The sequence below is a fragment of the Acanthisitta chloris genome, unplaced genomic scaffold, assembly GCF_000695815.1.
Source record: "Acanthisitta chloris isolate BGI_N310 unplaced genomic scaffold, ASM69581v1 scaffold7412, whole genome shotgun sequence".
Taxonomy (NCBI): Eukaryota; Metazoa; Chordata; class Aves; order Passeriformes; family Acanthisittidae; genus Acanthisitta; species Acanthisitta chloris.
This window is the reverse complement of record NW_008662174.1, coordinates 23,749-47,189: the sequence shown is the minus strand read 5'-3', so window position 1 is coordinate 47,189 and position 23,441 is coordinate 23,749. Positions and strand designations below refer to the sequence as shown.

The following is a 23,441-nucleotide window of genomic DNA, read 5'->3' as shown; positions in this document are numbered from 1 at the left end:
GAACTATCTGTAAGTGCAGGGGTCCAACCCTGCTGACTGCAGCAAGCCAGCCCTGTACAGATGAAGCCAGGCTGCAAATCCCACCCAGCACCTGGCAAACTACCTTTTCCTGGCTAGGTGGGACAGTGGTGACCCCATGTGCTGTAGGTCGCTGCTGCTCACTGCTCCCGTCAAGTACAGACAGGATTTCTAAGTTACAGAAAGGCTTAGGTTAAAGTCACTTTTCTCCAGCAGAAACCAGTCAACTATGTAGCTGAACCCAAAGTGAAACCAATTTCCAATTGCTAACTGGCAGGTAATTCTCATTCCAGACTAGCTCAGGATCCCCCTTGCAGGGCCGTCGCAGGTTTGCTCTCTTTGAGCTCCCCTCCTTCCAAAAACCTCTGCAAGCAGGTAGCACCAGTACAGGCCAGACAAAGTTCCTCTGGAAACACTTAGTTTCCGAAGGCTTGAAGACACTTGCAAGTTGTGGTTTCTCATCACAAGTATCAGCTACAGTATAATTCCAGAAGACATTTTCCTGCAATTTGGTTTCCAAAAACCATCAGTCTGCAGCTCTCCTCTCTCCCTAACTCCTACCAGCCCAGGGAAGGACCAGCTTCCTCATTCCCTTGGGAACAGAGCTTTCTTGAGGAATATTTTTAGCTCCATTTCTGGAGGAGAGGTCTAATAAGAAACAATATCCCGTCCCTTGTCCATACTGGATATATAGCACATGTCCAATTCCTCCTTGAAATATCACCAGGGAGCAGTGGGGGTAAAAAAACCCCCCACATGTTACAATGGTTTTAGTGATTTTTTTCTGTTCAGCCAAAGCATCAGCCTTTTACTTATTTTTGTGGGCACAGCAAGGACTGGGTAGGAGGGGAAGGCTATGAGGCAAAGGGCTTTTATGAAGTTATTGCTACTCCGAAGGCAACTTCTCCCCTCTCTCACACTAACCTACTTACAGACCATTTCCTCCACTGCAGTCCTGACACCACAACTCCTTCAAGCCAGCACACAAGTGAAACAGCACCTCCACAGATTTTCTTCAGCTAAACTAAGGACTTGTCTACACCAAGAAGAGGATACACCTTTCAGCATTTAGGGAGGGGGGAGTTAATCTGTAATAGAAATAAACTTCCTGGGAAATTTCTTCTTTACGTAGTGAACTTCCAGACTGGTTGGGGGGAAGGTGGTATTTGTGCACGTTTTTACTTTGATGACATTTCTCTGGGGGGATTTCATAGCCTATTCATTCAGAAAAGTTAGGTGGAATATCTTTTATACAGCATGATTTCTTTTTACTGTAAGTCAGCAGAAAAATTCAGCATGATCCTGACACAATAAAACACTTCCTAAGGCACTGTAGGCCTGTAGTGGTTTTGTTTTCTGTTTCAGACTAGTTAAACAACCAATACAACTGTTTATTCTACTGATTATTTATGTCCCTAGGAAACACCTCCATTCTGCTTGGACTGAGCGGTGGAAAATCCTAAGCTTCTGCTTCTCCATTCTCACCATTGAGATTTTTTTCCCCTTCAGTATCAGTCCAAGATTCTCAGCCTCAAGACAGTAAGTATCCCTGTGTTTTCTTAGTAGTACTTTTGATTTTGATACTGTATATCATAACTATAGAATCATAGACTCAGTTGGGTCAGAAAAGACCTCCAAGATCATCAAGTCCAACCCTACTATGGTTACTAGACCATGGCACTAAGTGCCACATCCAGTCTCATCTTGAAAACCTCCAGGGACGGTGAATCCACCACCTCTCTGGGCAGCACATTCCAATGTCTGATTACTCTCTCCATAAAAAAATCTCTAATATCCAACCTAAACTTCCCCTGGCAGAGCTTGAGTCTGTGCCCTCTTGTCCTCCTGCTGGTTGCCTAGGAAAAGAGACCCCCCTGACTACAACCTCCTTTCAGGGAGCTGTAGAGGGCAGTAAGGTCTCTGAGCCTCCTCTTCTCCAGGCTGAACAATCTCAACTCCCTCAGCCTCTCCTCATAGGACAGAGATATTTACATTAATGATTATAACCTAAAATCTAGTACCACAATATTGTCAACCCAGAAATCTAACCTGAATTTTAAACCAACACACAGAAGTGCCCCATGTCTGGGAGTCACCAGTGTGATACTAAGAATAGGATAATGAACCCCTCCCACTTGAGAAGTAACTAACAAGAATTCATTAATACCAACCATATGAAGTTTAACAAAGACAAGTGCTGAATTCTGCCCCTGAGATGGGACAACCGAATGAGAGGCTGCAGAGCAGCACTGTGGAAAGGGCCCTGGGGGTCCTTGTGTATGGCAAGCTGGATATGAGTCCCAGTGTGCCCTGGCAGCCAGGAGGGACATTGTGTCCTGGGGTGCATCAGTCGAGGGAGGGGATTGTCCTGCTCTGCTCTGTGCTGGTGCAGTCTCACAGTTGTGTGCTGTTTTGGGTACCACAATACAAGAAGGATCTAAAGCTCTTAGAGTGTCCAAAAGAGGAGTATGAAGATGGTGAAGGGCCTTGAAGGGAAGCCATAGGAGGAGCAGCTGATGTTGCTTGGCTTGTTCAGCCTGGAGGAGACTGAGGTGAGACCTCATTGCATTCTGCAGCTTCCTCACAAGGGAAGTGGAGGGGCAGGGACTCATCTGATCTCTCTGGTGACCAATGACAGGACCCCAGGGAATGACATGAAGCTCTGTCAGGGCAGGTTTAGGTTGGATACTAGGAAAAGGTGCTTCCCCCTGAGGGTGTCTGGGCACTGGAACAGCTCCCCAGGGCAGTGGTCACAGCCTCAAGCCTGACAGAGCTCAAGGAGTGTTTGGACAATGCTCTCAGGTACAGGGTGTGATTGTTCGAGATGTTCTGTGCAGGGCCAGGAGTTGGGACTCGATGATCCTCAAGGGTCCTGTTCCAGCTCGGGATATTCTGTGATTTTAAGCTTCTAATTTGTACACCCAACTAAGCAAAGTGCAATTACAGGAGGAAAAATACAAACCCCAAACCCCTAGAGCCTGGAGAAAAACTTCATAAATACATTGGTGAAACACATGTGATGGTCAGAATGCAGAATACTTACATATGCAGCTTCAAGAAAAAGGCCTGGACCACTTGAACAGTGTCTTGTTTCAGTATCATGAAACTTGAAGTGAAATGTAATCATAATTCACTGTTTGTAGCTTCTGGGTTAAGTCTACAATGTGTACTTCCCTTCTTTTTCCCCCTGAAATAGTTTTGTTTGTAAGTATATACTGGAGCACCAGAGCACATGAGAGAGAGAGAAAAGGTATCTATATATACAATTTCCTTTTATTAACAAGGTATGTCATTACTGAACAAGGCAACTGGGAAATACAAGGACTGGACATATACATGAAAATTTTACAACTCAACTAAAATTGGCATATGTTTTATATACATACGTGATCCATTAAGGTTACAACTCTACTGTATTTGATTAAACACAGTCCTAAGCACTTACATTTGTGGAAATTTGAAGTTGATCATACAGAGCTCAAGTATGGAATCTAAAAATAAGAACGATTTAAAAACTTCAAAACTTCTGTCCATCTGTTTTACAGAACAGCACTACAGCTTCTCCTACTCTCATATACATGAAAGATTATCAAAAATATATTGATGGGTCTATCACTAATCATGAATATTTATATTTACAATAAGTTAGCAAACTCTTCACCAAATACTTTATATACAAAGCTCAATTTGCCCTTTGTGAAATAGTCATTAAAAAGTTAAAAACCCATAGAAATGCCAGTTAGAAAGAACGCATTCCAAAAATTGGACTTGTTTACAGCGACTGAGAACAAGTGAAAATAATTTATGAAAAAAAGTATGTGACTTAGGAACATTAACTCTCACAACACTTTAGTTCCAACACAGAGTAGCAGGAATTTTGTCCTGGGTGTTCTTTGAGGGATAAACAGCTCTTCCAATAATGCTGCAAGAAAAGAGAAACACATGATTCTCAAGCAGTTTGATGTGAGTTTTTGAAGAAGGCAGAAGTAATTCAAAGACCAGTATTTTCCCCCTTCTCAGTCCAGGAAATCTTAGTCCCCATTTCTACGGCCCAAATACTCAGAATTTATAGAATCATAGAATCAGCCGGGTTGGAAAAGACCTCCAAGATCATCAAGTCCAACCCTACCATGGTTACTAGACCATGGCACTAAGTACCACGTCTAGTCTCAGCTTAAAAACCTCCAGGGATGGTGAATCCACCACCTCTCATTTCTCACTCCTTACAGGCTAAAAAGGAAAGGAAAAAATCCCCAAGAGAAACCTAACAGAAGCCTCTGTACCCAGTGCCATCCAGAAGCACAGACCCTTTTGTCAGCAGTGGTGCTGAGCATAATCTTGGCTGATTTTTGTGTTGACTAGAATGCTTTTGCAGCATGCTTTGAACAGCTCTAACAAAATTAGTCTTCTCTGCCAAACTAGAAACCCCTCTCCAACCCGTCTCTCAATTGAACAAGAGCTGAGACAGGAACCAGACGTTCACTCTGCAGGGACTTTACACAGACATGAGCACCTAAGGAGCTCTGCAATACAAAACATGGATGCTGAATGAATCTACACATACTAAGGACTAGACAGCTACTGAAACACAGACTCTCTTGGAATTCTGTTCCACTCAGGACCATCTGAGTACCAGAAATCAGTTTGACAACCCAAGAAAGAGTTTACAAACCTTCCAGTATGTGAGGAAAGAGCAGATGTATCAGTCACTATGGTCTCAGCTCACTTCTACTGACAGCATTGGAACGATGCTGTGGTTCTGCACTGAATCTAATCAGTACAACACACTCGTTCCTAATGGACTGCAGTAACTTTGTCAAAGTGCTGACACCACCTAACAAGCAAAATTAGATCCTGTTGTCAAATCTGAATGAAGTAGACTGAATTTTCCTTTTCATCTCTAGAGATGCTGAATGTATCTCCTACACTTGCTGTGGGGAATTCCTCTCTTCCAATTCCAAAAAAGCCTCTCCACGTGCTATTATCTCACCCATTCTGCTATTCTTCAAACTCCAAAATGACCAACTCTTCATTTGTCTGTTTTTTCCAAAAGATAAGTATGGAATGACATCTCAATCTCCTGTGATCCATGCACCCACAATCCTACTCGTGAAATCCTGACCCCCCTTGTTTCAGACTGTCCTCCATTCTTTGGCTTTCCTCCTATGCAATTATTCTTCATCTTAATTTAATCTTAATTCTTTTCAAGTCATCTTCCATGTTCCTCTCAGATCAAGCTCAGTGAAGGAAGGGCTATAAAATCTTTGGATGTTATAAAGTCTTCTCTTTATCCTACTCCTAAGTAACTTTACCCAAACCCAAAATCCACTTCTCTGTGTTGATGATCTTACACCTATCAAACTCCTCTAATTTACTGCTTCTCTCACACATTTTCACACCTGTGTTTGTGTGTGTATATCTATCTCCAATGCCTCCTTCTCCAAATTCAAGTCCTTTTCACCACAGCTTGACAAACTGGCAATCTGAGCATCCTGTGTCAGTCACAGACCAATGACGAATGTTCATGTCTTCAAACCTACACGTCCTACATGTCCACAATAGCATTTTGCAGGTTTCCAGCAGTCTCTCTCTGAAACATCTTCTGCTTAGTCCACTTGTATGTCTAAAACTCAGGCCCTGAGCTTTTCCTTTTAAAGTTGTCTAGTCTTCTAATGCAGGTCACCATATGTTCACACAAACAGTGCTACCAGCACAACTGAAGGTAAGATGTGGGAGCAGAGAGCAACTGAAGCTACTCAAGCAGCTCTGTTTATATACGTGACACCAGAGTTTATCCAATTCCCTTTCAGCAACACCTGGATCTGTCTGATAATCTTTGGTCTGGCTCCATTTTTGTAAATCTCTCACACTTCAGAGAGTGAGAACTCTCTCACTCTCTCTGAGCCAGGATTTAATATTATTTGTTTATACAGTACCTGGGCTGTTTGTACAGAATCCTGGGCTGCATCCAAAGGAGTGTGGGCAGCAGGTCAAAAGAGGTGATTCTCCCCCTCTACTCTGCTCTGGTGAGACCCACCTGGAATACTGCACACAGTTCTGGTGTCCTCAACATAAGAAGGACATGGAACTGTTGGAGCAAGTCCAGAGGAGGCCACAAAGTTGCTCAGAGGACTGGAGCATCTCCCCTATGAAGACAGGCTGAGGGAGGTTGGGGCTGTTCAGCCTGGAGAAGAGAAGACTGCGTGGAGACCTCAGAGCAACTTTCCAATATCTGAAGGGCCTACAAGGGAGCTGGAGAGGGACTGTTTGTTAGGAACTGCAGTAATAGGACAAGGGGAAATGGGTTCAAATTGAAGGAGGGAAAGTCTAGGTCAGATATTAGAAAAAGGTTTTTTTCCTGTGAGGGTGGTGAGACACTGGCACAGGTTGCCCAGGGATGTGGTGCCCTGACCCTGGCAGTGTTCAAGGCCAGGCTGGATGAAGCCTTGAGCAACCTGATCTAGTGAGGAGGTGTCCCTGCCAGGGCAGGGACAGTTGCGACTAGGTGATCTGTAAGGTCCATTTCAACCCTTAAATTCTCTGATTCTATGATTTTATGATACCTGAACAGGAATATTTACAGCAATAACTTAGGATCCTATAATAATACACAACAATCCTAAATAGGCAAATTTAGTTATGATAGACAAAATCTGTACAGGTATTTGATACCCTTTCAGACCTTACCAGTTTAATTTGTGCTCTGTCGCTGGACTTTTGGGCCAACGCTCTGAGTTTCTTCTTCTGGATTGGGGCGTTTCCCTGCACTAATGCCAGTACCAAGGGCTGTTCTTCCTAATAATTTAAAATCAGTATATTCACATTAACACTCTATAGCAGCTTTATATACTCAGGAAAAGTGTTCTGGGGGTGTTTTTTTGCTGTTGTTTAAATTACCTGCATGCAGTAAGTGTGACTGCTGATTGTCTCCGTGAGCATAGTGTAAGATACTACTTGCTGGACAGTAACCTGTGCAGACACAGTCTGTATTTAGTACAGTATGTACAATGTGGAACTACAAGCAAGTGTACAATTATACCCTTTACAACAACAAAAAGGAGCCACTTGATTTGGTCTCCATCATCAAGGAAAATCGTGCCAGCAACCATCCTGAATGCAGAATGGAAAAATAAGCCTCATGGCAGTTAAGTATCTGTGCACTTACATATGCTACACTAAGTGCCTATGTATTATATTTGCAACAAGCAGAATGTTTATATAACAACTATAATTAATAAGTGTTTGGATATAAATTTAACATTTCTTCTCCCAAGACTTCTCATCCTTTTCATTACTTTGTTATAGCAATACTAGTGGATCCTTAGCATAACTTAATTGTGTGGGGGGGAGAAAACAAAGTAACTTGAAAGAAAGACACAAACTTTATTCTGATTCATGTAAACTATCTACTGGCCACTTTGAAACTGAGTGTTCTGCATAAATAGTGCAATTAGCAGAAGCAGTTGCAAGGTTTTCTTGTTGTGAACAGCTGCAGTGTTCCTGTTGTGTTCTGGATGCTTAAACAAAACACAGATTAGAGTCTTTCATGATCAGTAAACACAACACCTCTGTTATGACTGCAAAGAAACAAACAGTTGTGTTAAACTTGATTGCAATTTAGATCTATCCCAAACTACAGCTTAAGTTTCAGTAGAGTTAGTGACAAAAGTTTGTTTTCACACTATGAGACTATCCACACAAAACTGTGGGAATTGGTTATGTACGTAAAGAGTGGGAGTGAAATCAGGGAAAAGGTAATATATACATTTTGCTGTCCAATATGCAAGGTGACCTTTCTCAGTATCTTTCATTTAAAGTAGCCTAGGATAATGTTTGTTAGCTTTGTTTAGTCATGTTTGTCACCCCTCCCACTACAAATACTGTCCTGTGTGAGCACACTTCAGAGATCAAAGTGACAAGACAAGCAAGTTCACTCTCAGAAATAATACTGGGGTTTCAAGAACAGAAACAAGGCCAGTGCGTGATGCAGACAGCAGCTGTCACCCCAAATCTACACGTTATTTTGCTGGTTTGTCTGCTTTACCATAGCTGCAAGGACTTGGAGATCCTCTACACACAGGCATTGCCACAATACCTTGCTGCTGAATTCCACTTGCTCCTGTATGAGAGTCTCCCAGGGCACATGACTGAACAACTGTATGACCATCACCAGTTCCCAGCTGAGCTCCTGGAGAGGCAGGGAAAAGACTTACACATAACAGAAGATACAATTCCAGTTCAGGAATTTAAAATATGGGGGGGGGTTTCCCCCCCTTTTTTTTTCCAAGCCAGGTACAAAGCTCTAATGCTTTTGTGTCTTCCCAAACTCACAACTGGCAAATTCAGATGAATACACTGTAACCTCCTACAAAAAGAATACATTTCTGATGTGAAAAGTACATCTAGACCTTCAAGTAGACACAAATACATTTTAAGGAGAATATATTTTAAGAGAAAAAGAAAGACATTTTAAGGAGTATCTTTAAGGAGAAAAGAGTGCACACAATGTTAATTCTTTAAAGCCTCTTTGTCTTCTAAATCTCCTGAACTTTTAAGAAATAAAAGCTCAAGCACCTAACTTTAAGGAGTCTAGATTTTAAATCTGAGAACTGCAGTGGCTGAGAACAGTAAGGTTCATCTTCCTCCTGCATCTGTTTCTAACCTTGACTAAAACCTGCCGAGAACACAAACCTAGTAAATTTTCAGTTCTGCTCTGTCCTTTTACAATTAAGAGTCCAAGATGTATTTAAGATGCACCATGGGTTAATACAATCTTACTATGTTTTCTTAGTAGCAATACATTCCAATAAGCACTGTAATATCTGCATTAGAAAACTTCACAAGTTAACAGTTCTGACTTGACAAGTCACAAATCACTCCTTATAATAAGTATCAGGATGCTTATAGACTTCTGGAAGAAAATCATATTCAAATGCTTTGAAACCAAACTTCTATGGTAATAAGTAATTTTTGGAGGGGAAAAAATGGTTAAAAAAGCATACATATTTAAGATGCAAAAAATACTTTCAAGATGTCTATCTACAAATACCATCAGACAATGGGTAAGTCTGAAAATGTTTGTGGCTTGCACTCAAACCTGCCTCGTGGAAACAGCTCTGTCTTACAATACATAATGGCAAAAGAAGTTGGTGTGGTTCAGTCACAGTAATTCTATGCACTGAAAGAATTTGACTGACCTCCTGTACTACCACAACCAGACATGCTTTCTCCTGGTGAATAGCCCATTAAGCCACCGTTTCCATTTCCATTTGGGTTAGAAGGCACTGTTGCAAGAAGACCTAAAAAACAAAACCAAAATACATAAGGAAAGAGAACAAAAGAAAAAAAGTAAGTGCAACATGGTCTTCAACTTGTGATAGACAACTCTCCACCCTTACCTTGAGGGCTGTAACAGGAGAACACCTCTCTGTCTTGCCTACTTATGGGATCCTGCTGAGTAATTCCTATTCACATTTACTTCACTTTAAGTTTCTACATAATGTTCTGTGTAACTTTTCCAATATTCATTAGCTACATGTACTCACTGTGTGCAATGCACTCTGATTCAACATGCAATAGGTGAACATATTGACTGCTCACACCTTCCTGAGCAGCACAAGTGCATGTGATTTACCTCTCAGAGCAAAGGGGGAGAACAATACCGGGTGTCTATTTGAACAAAATACAGGATGGCTGAAGTTATGAGCCACATGAATTTTCTCATCACTAGTATTAAAACCTATCTGTACAAGAGCATCAGAATGTACAGAAGGCCCAGTTCAGCCAAAAAAATTCCAAAAACCCACAGAAAAAAAGATTCTGGGCAATATTTAGAGAGAGGCACTTGCCTCAAACTCTTTCTTTCCTTTCTTGGTTGCATATAATATCTCCACGTATTTGGATACACAACCCTTGTCACCACCCTGAGCTTACACCTGATTATGTTGCTATGGGACTGAGTTATTAATTGCTAGGAGGTGAGAGAAGTTCTCAGATAAGTAAAGTCTGTAACCATACCCAGTCCTCTGTACCGCGAAAGCTGCTGGTAGATTTGTTTCATCCTCTCAATATTCAGACGACTTGCCTCTGCGTGGTTTACCATTGGTTTGGGATAATTCACTCCTATAATACACTTTGCAGCCTTCTGGATGCCCTCTGGGGCATTCCAAGGATCGTAGATATATTTCGCAGGGAAACCTCTAAGTACTGGCAAATAACGCCTTTAAAAAAAGGAACAACACAAAGGTCACGTGGAGTAGAAGTTTAAGCAACAACCCCGAGTTGCTGCTGTTTCCGCATTGTGAGTTACCTGATATAATCTCCATTTGGGTCAGTTCTTCTGCCAAAACCCACTGGGCAGTAGCAGTGAAAAAACTGCTGAAAGAAGGAACTACAGGACAGCCACATCCAGCTTCCAGCATTAACACTCCAATCTGCATCGAGCAACAGCTCTTCAAAGACCTGAGCAAATTAAGGCAACAAGTTAGTCTAAGTGTGACACACTGTCAAGAAACCTCCTTTTTCAGGATAAGCTCCTGAGTTTCTGATTTCAGCTTTCTTACACCTGGCAACATTCACAGAATGCTCAGGATGCAACTGCAAGTACTTAGCTAAAAGCCAAACCCAAAACCAAAAGAATAATCGAGAACAGGCTTTTACCGTGTAAACATCTCAGAAAGCTACACATTCTTACACAAATACATCCTTGAAAACAAATCCCCAAAGGATGGCTGGAGCCTGGCTGCTTCCAAGTGGCATTTCTTGTTTTCAGAAGAGTTGCTTCATCCCATCGCAATTGAGTAAGCTTTGCAAACTTCCAGAAAACAAGGAACACACAAAGTACATTTCAAACTCAAATTTCTGGGCAGAATACCTCAACTTGCACAACACCTTTTGCTATGGGAGGAATCCCAAGAGTAGAATTGGAGAGTTTCAGGGTACCACAAAGATTCAGACATTGTGTTCTCAAAGGGCAAGAGTTAATATAGTCAGTCACAGTTTTGACGATGCACTCTTAAATTCCTGGAGGTATATCAACCACCAAGAATGCTGAGGAATGGTGGGACAGATAATGATCTCAGGTCTGAAGACACAGAAAATGTTCCCAACATTTTAATTCTAATTTACTGCCTCTATATATATTAAAAAAGACCTATGAGAAAGTTGAAGATTTATGAGGGGTTTTAACTCTGGAGCTCAGGAGTTGTGAAACACTGAAGTTTCCAGCACTGATTGCTTTTTAATCTTTATCACAGACAATACAAACTTGTATAAAAAGAAGTTTATCTGCTCAGTCAGACCACTAGCAATACAGGCTAACAAGAAACAGAGAAGTCTTACTCTTTGAAGGACAATATTCAAGGACCTTGTATAAAAAAATGAATGCCTCTAGAAGTAATTTTGAAAACAGATACTTATTTAATATATATTTTTGCAAGTTCTTTCCTTTCAAACTTGCATTATTTCCAAATGTTCCAAAGAAACCATCATCTCTGCTCACGCTAAGACACTAAAACCCCAACATCTTACTACTGCACCCAACTTCAACTAATATTATTCCTACACAAAGTCTAAAAAGGTAGTATCATTAAGCAATGATCTCTCTCTCCATATATTCAGTAAAGATTCATTCCACAGTTTACACTGTGTTCATACAATCATCAGGGTTGGAGGAGATCTCTAAGATCATCTAGTCCAACCATTAACCTGTCACTGCTGGAACCCCTAAACCATATCCTCCAGTGTCAGATCCAGATGCCTCCTAAACACTTCCAGAGATGGTGACGCCACCACCTCCCTGGGCAATATTCCAGTGCCTGAACACCCTTACAGGGTTTCTCCTAACATCTAATCTGACTCTGCCCTGGCTCAGCTCAAGGCCATTCCATTCCCTCTAGTCCTCTCCCTGCAGCCATGGCAGGACAGATATCCCCCACCATAAGGTCACCCCTGAGCCTCTTCTCCAGGCTAACCAAACCCAACTCCTTCAGCCCTTCCCCATGTGTTCTAGCCCTTTGCTGACCCTCGTTGCCCTTGGCTGGACTCGCTCCAGTGCCTCAATGGCCTTTTGGCAGTGAGTGCCCAAAGCTGAGCACAGCACTGAGGTGTGACCACCCCAGTGCTGAGTCCAGGGGGATGAGCACTGCCCTAGTCCTGCTGCCACACTCTGCATGATCCAGGCCAAGATGCCATTTGCCTTCTTGGCCACCTGTGCACACTGTTGGCTCACACTGAACCACTGCCACCAGCACTGCCAAGTCCTTGATCACACTGGTCCAGCTCTCTGCATTACAAAAGTATCTTGTTACAAAAGAACTTGTAGAGAGTGTTACATCAATATCTTTGTCTAAATATCTGCAACTATCTGAAAAAAAACAGTTTCGAAAAAAATAAGATTTATCTTAAAACACTTTAAAAAAAAATTGTAAACAAAAATTGACTCATAACGCAACAAGATCTTCAGCTGAACGTTCAGTGTCAGCACACAATTGTTCCACTAGATGCTGCCATAAGACTTTGGAAATAAGACTGGAAGATCAGATTTGACTTTTGCTAGCTATGGATACAAGAATTAAACATTCTTCCACTGCACAAGTCTGTTATATTAACTTGTAGTCTGTATTACTGCAAAAGTAAGACTAAGTTGCTGTTTATCTGTAATACACAGTTCTGTTGTTGGCTGAGTTACTTATGTATGTGTATCTTTAATATCTTTATCTATCAACTGCAAAAGGAAAATTCCTAAAGCAGCTTAGGTTGCTGTATAACTAATATTTTTAAGTGAAAGGTGTTTGCTTACAACTTATCTGTTAGAAAAGATGAAATTTTCTAAGACTACATACATATATAATTAAGAGCTACTATCCTGATGGCAAGTAAATTCTTTTTTAGACTCCAAAAAATAAAAGCTGTTTCTCACTGATTATCACCACTCAGTAAGAGATGTGCTGCCCTTCTCCCAGGCTGAGATTAAATCATTACATTCTCATCTTCAGGAGACTGACATATCCAATTTGAACTTCAGCATCTATGGGATACTTGCATAGAATTAATTGCACTGAGACTTCAGCCAAATCATGTTGCCCATAATCACACTTCTAACACTGGGTGAAGGGACAGAAATTGCTGAAAGGATATTCTCAGCTTTTAATTTTCTCCCTTTAACTCCCACAGTGCTTTCCCCTTGCAGGGAAGCAGATGCAAGATGTGAACAGAAATTGTTCACACAGAATGACTGAAAAGATACCTTGATTAAATAGTAATCCATGTTTATTTGCCAAGAAGAAATCTCAAGTTTAAAAGAATTTCAGACCTATTCTGACTGCAAGAAACACTCTAACGTTACCAAAAAAAAAAAAAAAAAAAAAAAAGGGAAAAAAAAAGGGCCATTCAACAGGCAAAGTTTCAGCATGAGTGGTTGATCAGAGCAAATTGAGTTGTCCCCAACTTGAAGTTTAAAATTCAACTTAGTGATTCTAGAATTGTTGTTACTGTGCTGTGTATCTGAAACTTCAACAGGGACTTTAAGAAATTTGAGAATAAGAAACAGTACCTTCATTCCTTCTTCCCAGCTAATCCAGAGGTCACCTCGAGTCAGGAAGCATGCGACAGCATGCCTGGCTAAATGGTGAATCCAACCTTCTTGACGAAGCTGTGTCATAATTGCATCAATCCAAGGAAAACCTGTTCTGCCTTCTGCCCATTTGGCCAAAGCCTCAGGATTCTTATCCCAGGGAATTTGAACACAGATAGGATTCCCCTCCATTTTATCAAACCGTGGATTGTTAGTCGCTGCTGTGTAGAAAAATTCACGCCATAACAGCTGGCCATAGAGGGAGAGGGGAGGGGAGCTGTTCTTTTTTACCTGAAGATCATAATTACAAACAGAACACACTCAGTGTGGAGAAGTAGGGGGAAAGCCATGGCATTTAAGAGCATGTAGTTGACTGCACAGAACTCCTACCTTTTTGTACAGATCCGTTAACTTGAAATAAAAGAGGCGACAGGACAAACAGCCAAAGCGCAGGTAGGGACTGAGCCCCGTGGGGCTTGCCAGGAGGGAATTTGCATTCATTCGTGGCCTTTCGAAGTTTGCTACCCAAGCCTTGAGAAAACCAAACCAAAACAAAAACCATACACAGCAATATCAGACCAAGTTATGCAGCAACTTCTAAAGGGAGAAATCACACGCTGTCTATGACTGAATCCAGCAGTGGAGAGATGACCACATTACCTATGATATCTAGGGGTTCCTTTTGAGTCAGCAGAACCCTAGAAGGTAATTCATCTCAATGCAGAAGGCATGAACAATCTTCCACAACTCTGTCCCTTTCTATATATATTTCCAGTGTACTGGAAACCTAGACAACTAGCAATACATCAGAGGAATTCCCTTTCAAACTTATAAAAAGTTTATTTCAAATAAAATTACCATAAAAAATTTCTTTTATTAGCATAAAACAGTAAACCAGACTTTATCTAAAATTCAAATTAAACACAATCTGCTATCATCTTTTAAAACTAAGAAACCACTTGATTTATAACATCATATCAAGGCCTTCAAGTACAAGTCTGGGGGTTTGATGTTTTTAAAACAACCTGCCCAAATTCCTTTATGTTTCACTGCAAAGTCTAACTATGTTTCCCAGATCTCATAGAATCAGAGAATTTTAGGTGTTGGAATGGACTTTAGGGATCCATCTCGTCCCAACCCTCTGCCCTGGGCAGGGACACCTCCCACCAGAGCAGGTTGCTCAAGGCTTCAACCTGGCTTTGAACACTGCCAGGGTTGGAGCAGCCACAGCCTCCCTGGGCAACCTGTGCCAGTGTGTGTCATACTTGCAATGATCTGAAACATACCTTTCGTTCCAAGTGTCTTTCCAATCGTGTGAGAGCCTCTGTTTCTCCCCCTGGCCATACTGCAGAAGGCAGACCATCAGTGTCAAAACCTGAAAGGCAAATTGAAACAAGCAAATTCCTTGTTTGCTCATAGTGTAGGGCAACAAAATTCTACCATATCCATAACATGACTACACTTTGCTGCATCTTGAGAAAAACCATAAGTTGGACACAAGTATAAGCTTTAAAACAGTATGCAGCCAAGTCTTCTCCAAGCACATCCAATACCTTTAGCTTGCAGCAAAATCCAACTTTTACTGTTACAATTACATTAATAGACATTACAAATTTTGCGTGCTGAATGGCCTTACTTCAAACCCACTTCTTCTGGGGTTTTTTTTAGCACATTTTCCAAATGATTTTCAAGTTCTCAGCTCTGCAATGTGCAGCCTACCCCAAAACCACAAAGTTGTTCTGAGTTTTCTTTCAAATTACTACTAAGAAGCAACAGTTGCTATTGTAATTTACAGAATATCTAAAAACTTTTTCCTCTAAATTAAAAGCCTAAGTGGCATCTTTAGAACACTCCTAGATTTCATTGACCCAGACTTAAATAGAAGATGGGGATTGTCAATTTGATGATAAACACAGACTTGAGCTGCAAAAGACAGACAAAAGGAAGGCAACAAGATTTTTTCCACACCCCCACACCTCCCCCAAGACTGTCCATCAGATGCAAGAGAGAACACATATGCCTATAGCTTAACGACTACATAGTGAGTTCTTCTGTTTCAAAAAGGCTTTAAAAGGACCCTCAGTTCAGGAGGGATACTGAGGTGCTGGAGCAGGTCCAGAGAAGAGCAACGAGGCTGGTGAAGGGACTGGAGCACAAGTCCCATGAGGAGAGGCTGAGGGAGCTGGGGTTGTTCAGCCTGGAGAAGAGGAGGATCAGGGGAGACCTTATCACCCTCTGCAACTCCCTGACAGGAGGTTGGAGTCAGGTGGGGGTTGGTCTCTTCTCCCAGGCAACCAGCAGCAGGACAAGAAGGCACAGACTTAAGCTCTGCCAGGGGAGGTTTAGGTCAGACACTAGGCTGAGATTTTTTTATGGAGAGAGTGATCAGGCATTGGAATGGGCTGCCTGGGGAGGTGGTGGATTCACTGTCCCTGGAGGTTTTCAAGATGAGACTGGATTATGGCACCTGGTACATTGGTCTAGTAACCATGGTAGGGTTGGACCCCTCACCCAGCCAACCCGTCTGAGTCTGTGATTCTACGACTTTATGAAATGCAAGGTCTGTTGTGTGAGAGTTCCAATGGACTAGACAGGACCGCAAGAGGTTAACCAAAATCTGTCCAGACCCTTTTGTTTGCAATTTGTAGGTCATGCTACATTTGCTTGTATTTTGAGGGTGTATGGGGAAACAGGAGAGAGAGAAAGAGAATCACAGGGCAACACCTTGACAGTATATTGTAAAATGAAATTTACAAAACAGAAAACTTCTTTTTCCCTCAGGAAGCATCTAAAATAAGTATTTTCCCTAATATCATACTTTTTTTTTTTGGTGTAGCAAGAACACAGTGGGGGTTTTAAAATGCATTTGTAAAATGACAGATTAATGACCTGAAGCACAGCGCCACCAAATGCATTTAATACAAAATGAACCATCAAAGATTACTTTTAGTTTAATAACTACTTCGTACTCTGGGAAAATGGCTAAGTTGTATTACAAGAAGCCAAACAGTACTTAGTGTAGCTTCATCTGACCTCCCATTTACAAAAACCCAAATAAATTTACTGAGTTGATTAACCTCCTTTTTTTTCCCCCCTCTTGTATGTCATAATTGCATCAGTTTAACAATTAACCAGAAGCAGAATCTCTCTCGTTATTTAAAGTATTATGCTTCTAGTGGTAATTACGTCTTGCACGTTGCATAATGTGTAAGCAATCTCAGCACATACCTAGCTCCTCAAGGGATGGCACACCGTATTTCTCATCGTGGTCGTCAGAAACTGGAGTGGTGCATTTTTTCATTACTTCTGGGGTTATAGTCTCCACAGGCATTTCCAGTGGTTCCATTCTGCTAATTAGGGTCTGGAATCTCTTGTAAGTAAGAGGAGGTTGTCCTCCATTTAGTTCTATGATTCTGGATTGAAGAAAAAGCAAAAGAAAAGAAGCATGTCAGAAATTATATATTTAAGGAAAATAGACACAGCTATACACACAGAGAAGTATCTTCTCACCTCTCTCTGGCACGCTCTATGAAATCACAGATACACATGGGAATCCAGTCTGAACTTTCATTTTAACATCCTTTCTTTTCCCCACCAGGGAGACATATAAATTTACTGTTTACAACCAATTCAGTTTTCTTCATTCCTGGGTTACAGAAATTCCCTCATGGATGAGGAAGTAATGAATGAAACTGTTGGAACAAGTCCAGAGGAGGCCACGAAGCTGCTAAGAGGACTTGGAGCATCTCCACTAGGAAGACAGGCTGAGGGAGTTGGGGCTGTTCAGCCTGGAGAAGAGAAGACTGCGTGGAGACCTCAGAGCAACTTTCCAATATCTGAAGGGCCTACAAGGGAGCTGGAGAGGGACTGTTTGTTAGGAACTGCAGTGATAGGACAAGGGGTAATGGGTTCAAATTGAAGGAGGGAAAGTCTAGGTTAGATATTAGAAAAAAGTTTATCCCTGTGAGGATGGTGAGCCACTGGCACAGGTTGCCCAGGGACGTGGTGGCTGCCCTGACCCTGGTGGTGTTCAAGGTCAGGGGATGAAGCCTTGAGCAATCTGAGGTGAGGAGGTGTCCCTGCCCAGGGCAGGGGGTTAGGGCTGGATGTAAGGTCCATTCTAACCCCTAAATTCTATGACTCTATGAACGTGGATAGTTCAAGGCAAAGAAAAATACAAATCAACAAAGCAGATGAGAGATCATAGCTACATACAGAACTATCCAAGTCACCCACATGACTGTGCCCTTTGGATTGAAAAAAAAAATATCTACTTTTCAATTTTGGTATTGAGAACAGTAGTCAATATTACAACTGTCTCAATATGGGGGAAATTAACATGCACTTCAGACACAGTGACTGTTGTAAAAGCAGTCTCCATATTTTGTATTGTCATTTTAAATAGAGCTAAAATCTTGGGAAAAGGAAAACATCAAAGAAAAATTTATACAGTGAGAGATGGAGCAAAAAAGTTATTTACCAGGGTGTTTAGGCTGGAGGGAACTAAATGTTTATTTAGTAGGGGGCTTGGGTGGGAGGGAAGAGAAGGATCTTTTAATTCAGGATTTTAAAAAAATCATCAGTCAGCTACTGGTTTCAAACAGTAAATCAATCCATTTCCCTGTCCTCCCATTGTCTAGTTGTCTTGTACCTTGGCTTGTAACAGAATAAAATGAGCTTCTACTACAATAAATCACTCGATGTTAAGAGAAGCCAAGTCATACTTTGGCCTAGTTTGTGGATCATGTTTCTATAATAGGGAGGCTAATACTAACCCACTGAAATGGATCTGTGGAGAAATATAAACAAGACATTAAGTAAGGCAACACAGGGACAGCAAACAATCCCCAACTACTTACTGAATGCATAACTGATAGGAAACAATTATTAAACAAACATAAAGGACTTTCTGACAACTTGTGAACAACAAGTGAAATAAGGACCAAACAATCTAACAGAACAACTGAACAACAACAGATAATTTGGAGAAGCTACAGATATGTTTGAGTAACGTCATTGTAAAAGACAGATAACATGAACAATATTTTCAGAAGTATCCCAAATTAAAACTACATTTCAGATAGTAACGTATGATTTTTTGGAGTCTCCAAGTTTTACTCAGTGTATAACAACATCTGGATGGATAGGAGTGAAACATAACACAAATCTGTAGTTCCTCCAGCTACAAAGTGCTATGTGTGGAAAGTAGCACACAATAACTAAACAAATACTACACAACATTCTAAAGAGTTTTTTTAAACTTTTTAAAAATCAGAGGTAGTGGTAACTTACTTGTCCAGGTCATACAGCGTATGGGAAATCCGAACAATGACCTCCACTCCAGCTTCACTAGCCAGTTTCTTAATAGCTGCATCTCTCTCCTTCCCAAAGGGTTCAGAATCATATTCAATAGAAAGTTTTGCAATATTCCATTCCTACAACACAAACGGAAAATGTGGTCCTTCAGCAACTCAGCTGCAGGATGGAGGCTGAGGGAAAGGAAAACTGGAAGGACAGGGACAGGATGAAACACCAGCTGTTATGTGAGGAGAGTTGTTAGAGATACAGAAAGGTCCAAAATGCATTTACACACTCAGAATAACAAAGTCCAACGTTTTGGCATCTAAGTAAAAGGCATAACAAAAGCTTCCATCTGTCCCATTACGGTGGGTGCATACAGTAATGCGACAACTTCTGTGCAAGTTGTGAAAACTCATCTCTTATCTTTGGGATCCATACACCTTAAGAGACAGAACGGAAGGGAAAGATGACAAAGGTTGTCTTGTGGACACTGATCAGCAGCAGTATCTTGCTTGGCAGAAAAGCTTTTTACATACACCTGCCAACTTTAACAGCAGAACTGAAGTTTCAGGGGCAGGACACGGAAATACCTCTACCTCAAACTAAACACCACACATTTTCTTAACCTTTTCTAAACCCCTACTCCTCACTCAGACAGTCTTCAAATTCTCAATTAAAAAGCATAAGGCTGTCTCCTAAAAAGAGAATGCCTGGAAGTCTAACATCCTTTACCATGGCAAACAGTCATAGGTGGGAAAAAAGAAGCAAAGAAAGGGATCAACTAATGCCTAAGCCTTCTGCAACAGGGGGCTTCTGAAAGGGGGCCTACAAGGGAGCTGGAGAGAGACTCTGTATTACGAACTGCAATGATAGGACAAGGGGTAATGGGTTCAAACTGAGGGAGGGAAAGTCTAGGTTGGATGTGAGAAAAAAGTTTCTTACTCTAAGGGTGGTGAGACACTGGCACAGGCTGCCCAGGGACGTGGTGGCTGCCCTGACCCTGGCAGTGTTCAAGGCCAGGCTGGATGAGGCCTTGAGCAACCTGATCTAGTGAGGAGATGTCCCTGCCCAGGGCAGGGGGTTGGAACTAAATGATCTGTAAGGTCCATTCCAACCCTTAAATTCTATGATTCTATGATTTTAGGTAGCTGTTTAGTCTGGAGGAAAGGAGGCTCAGGGGGTACCTTATCACTCTCTACAAAGACCTTATCACTCAACAGTAGGAAACTGGAAAGGTGAAGTATGCACAGAATGATCCCAGAAAGCCATTCTGCCAATCAAACTTAAAGAAACACCTTTGCAGTCCCTCAGAATCTTAATCACTTGATTTAAATACACCAGCCAGCCTACTGCAGAGAACTGGATTTACACCAAAGAGACAAGGGCACTTGCCTATCCACCTGGGGTGCTATTTCACTTCCAAACTCTAGCTCTCTCTGAGATGAAGCCCAGCCCTGAGGATAGGTGATTCTAAGGAGTGCTTGCTCTTTGAAATGGCAATTTGGCTCCATTCATGCATAAATCTGCCAAGACTAACCCAGCAGGCCTTGACTCCTTAAGCAACCTCCTACACCATCATACAACATTTATTTTGCATTTCACCATGTAAAACCACTGTCTGACAAGTTGTAGCAGATACTTTAAGAATTTCTTTCCTCTGGCATATTGAACACTCAATCATAAAACTGTGTCCAAGAGCCAGAGCCACATCCTCAAGGAGTCAAGGAACTCTGAGACAAGTGCTACAGGATATGAATACACCCAGATCACACCAGCAGAAGCTAGGCAATTAGAAGCATGGACACTAATCGCTTTGCACATACTGCTGGCTGCTTTTAGCAACACTGAAAATGTTGTGACTGCTCCAGTTCTATTTTCTTTATTGGGCGAGTTCCAAAGAGCTAGAGACAGAGAGCAGAGCAGGACAAATTGAAGAGAATGCGGCAAGAATGAACCAAAACTTGACTGGAACTGAATGGAACAGTCTAAAGGTGCTTGAGGCCCTTTGTAAGATAAAAACAGATCAGTGCTCTGCCTTTGTCCTTCAGCCAGAGCAGGCTCTACAGAAGTTCCTCCATCTCCTACCATGACTTAACTAAAGTTATCTTTTCCCAGCCAAACTTAACTAAACATATCTTTTCCACATGTGTTCATTCTTCATGGTCAGGATCATTGCTCACCTTTGAGACACTTAATGAGGATTATCTGAGACTCAGAGCTGCGTTACTAGCCCTTCACTGCACTGCAAGTACCTGAGGTACAGCTACTGCTCGGGCAAAAGAAGCTCTGAGAATGATTACGTGAGATAGAAGCACATGCCAGGTAGACTTTGGCCAAAAGTGAAACAGCCCTCAAGAGCTTCAGTCATTTGTGGATAGAGGCTGTCCTGGAAAGCCCCTCAGTGAACCAATACATGATAAAACCACAGCCTGGTAGTTTGATGAACCAGAAGACACAGACAGATGTGGATGATCTTTTTTGATTGCTGTGCACTATCTACATGACAAGTTATTTTCATTACCTTCTCGGCACTAAAAGTAATACTCTGAAGATGTGGCAATCCAGTGCTGTTATGCATAGAAAGATCAGCCAAGTAGCAAGATCTGAAGCAGGAGTTGTCAAAGTAGCCCTTACAGTATTTAAGACTTGTCACAGGTTGCTGAAATCCATGAGGCTCCACACACACAATAGCCACATCTCTGCCCCTACTTAAATGCAAATCAAACTAAATGGGGCAGACAGCTGTAACAACCTTGAATATCTAGGGAGTTGCAACCAGCAACTAACTAATGCCACAGGAAATTCTCCAGTTATGGGAAATCAAGGAAAGACAGGGAGGTGTTAGCGTTTCACAACTAAAGCACGAGAATGAAGACGGAAATGTGAGTTTTGGTTAAGTTTTCAGCTTGGACTTGAAGACCTGGGAATAAAAATCTTTGGAGAACTCCTTTGGATCTCTTTGGAGAAACATACCTAGCTTCCCCCCTAGTCTTGATTGTCTCAGTCACATCAATCCAGCTATTTCATAAAAGCTTTTCAAGTCAATTAGCAAAGGGTTCAATTTTACTATACTTTTAGAGCATTATTACCTTAAACACACTGTTACCCACGGACAACAAATTAGGATCAGTAACAACTGAGCTTTAAGTTGCTCAATACTAAGACCCTTTCCCACAAAAACCTTAAACTTCTTTGACTAGAAATGTTTATTTGGATGCATTATGCTTTCACCAAGCCTACTGCTGGCAAAAAGCTTATTAAATCACCTTCAATGGCCAAAAAGTAACCACATCAGATATTTGGCCTAAATAAAACACTGCTTTTACAGGTCAGGCTTTGAACCTGGATTCATGTGCACACAATTATATTTCAGTACTATAAAGAGAACCTAGAAAGGAAAATGTAGTAATGTACAGTACCTACACTTAGCAAACCATTTGAAATCAGTTCCATTTCTGGAAAGAAAGAAACCAAAAACTGTAAAGTCTAAGAGCAACTCAGTTCAGTTGGTGATACACACATTAGAGGAGAAAAATTCATAGCTAACACAACCAACCTTAATGAGAAACTGCAAGGACAGTTAACTGTTTACATGGATAACTTGCACTGAGGCATATATTGGAAGAAATATTCCTATTTGAAATCAGTTTATCTGTCATATTTATGGATAGAAACAACAACTGTAAGGTGGCATTTACCTTGAAAAGCCTGGGGAAAACATCTGCTGGCTGTCCACGAATGACAAACAAACGGGAATTGAGTTTCCGTAGGTTGGCATCAAGATCCTCCAGACACTGAAGCAGGAAGCTGCAAGGAATTGTAAAGGAACATTTTATTTTCTGAAGCAAACCAGACAATTTGGCAATAGAAAAAGGTAACCCAGGGGAAATATCCAACAGTGACTATTAGACATTGAGTATTTGGTATGCATTTTCATAAAATCATAGGAATTTTAGGGGTTGAAATGGAGCTTAGAGATCATCTAGTCCCAACTCCCCCCTGCCCTGGGTCAAGGAATTGTAAAGGAACATTTTATTTTCTGAAGCAAACCAGACAATTTGGCAATAGAAAAAGGTAACCCAGGGGAAATATCCAACAGTGACTATTAGACATTGAGTATTTGGTATGCATTTTCATAAAATCATAGGAATTTTAGGGGTTGAAATGGAGCTTAGAGATCATCTAGTCCCAACTCCCCCCTGCCCTGGGTAGGGACACCTCATCATCAGGTTGCTCTCAAGGCTTCATCCAGCCTGGCCAGGGTTGGAGCAGCCACAGCCTCCCCGGGCAACCTGTGCCAGTGTCTCACCACCCTCATAGGAAAAAAATCTTCTGCCTAATATCTAATCCAAATTTCCCTCTTTGAGTTTGTCCCCATTGCCCCTTGTCCTGTCACTGCAGCTCCTAACAGAGTCCCTCTGTGGCTTCCCTGGAGCCCCTTCAGATCCTGGAAGGTGCTCTGAGGTCTCCGTACAACCTTCTCTTCTCCAGGCTGAACAGCTCCAACTTCCTCAGTATTCTGGTGATGCACACAGGTTCTCATCCTAAT

The 23,441-nt window shown here is 41.6% G+C and overlaps 1 protein-coding gene across 1 annotated transcript; it reads right to left on the bottom strand.

Moving 5' to 3' along the window:
* Positions 1-3,437: 3,437 nt before the first annotated feature.
* On the bottom strand, positions 3,438-22,731 carry CRY1 (cryptochrome circadian clock 1; the record flags this gene model as incomplete). The annotated part of the gene is made up of 13 exons (XM_009070505.1): positions 3,438-3,940; positions 6,706-6,813; positions 6,916-6,987; positions 8,114-8,206; positions 9,216-9,317; positions 10,036-10,238; positions 10,328-10,479; positions 13,571-13,882; positions 13,982-14,122; positions 14,878-14,966; positions 16,820-17,004; positions 18,884-19,026; positions 22,591-22,731. Coding segments are annotated over 12 exons (1,737 nt in total), but the record flags the coding sequence as incomplete, so codon positions are not given.
* Between the last annotated feature and the right edge of the window lie 710 nt (positions 22,732-23,441).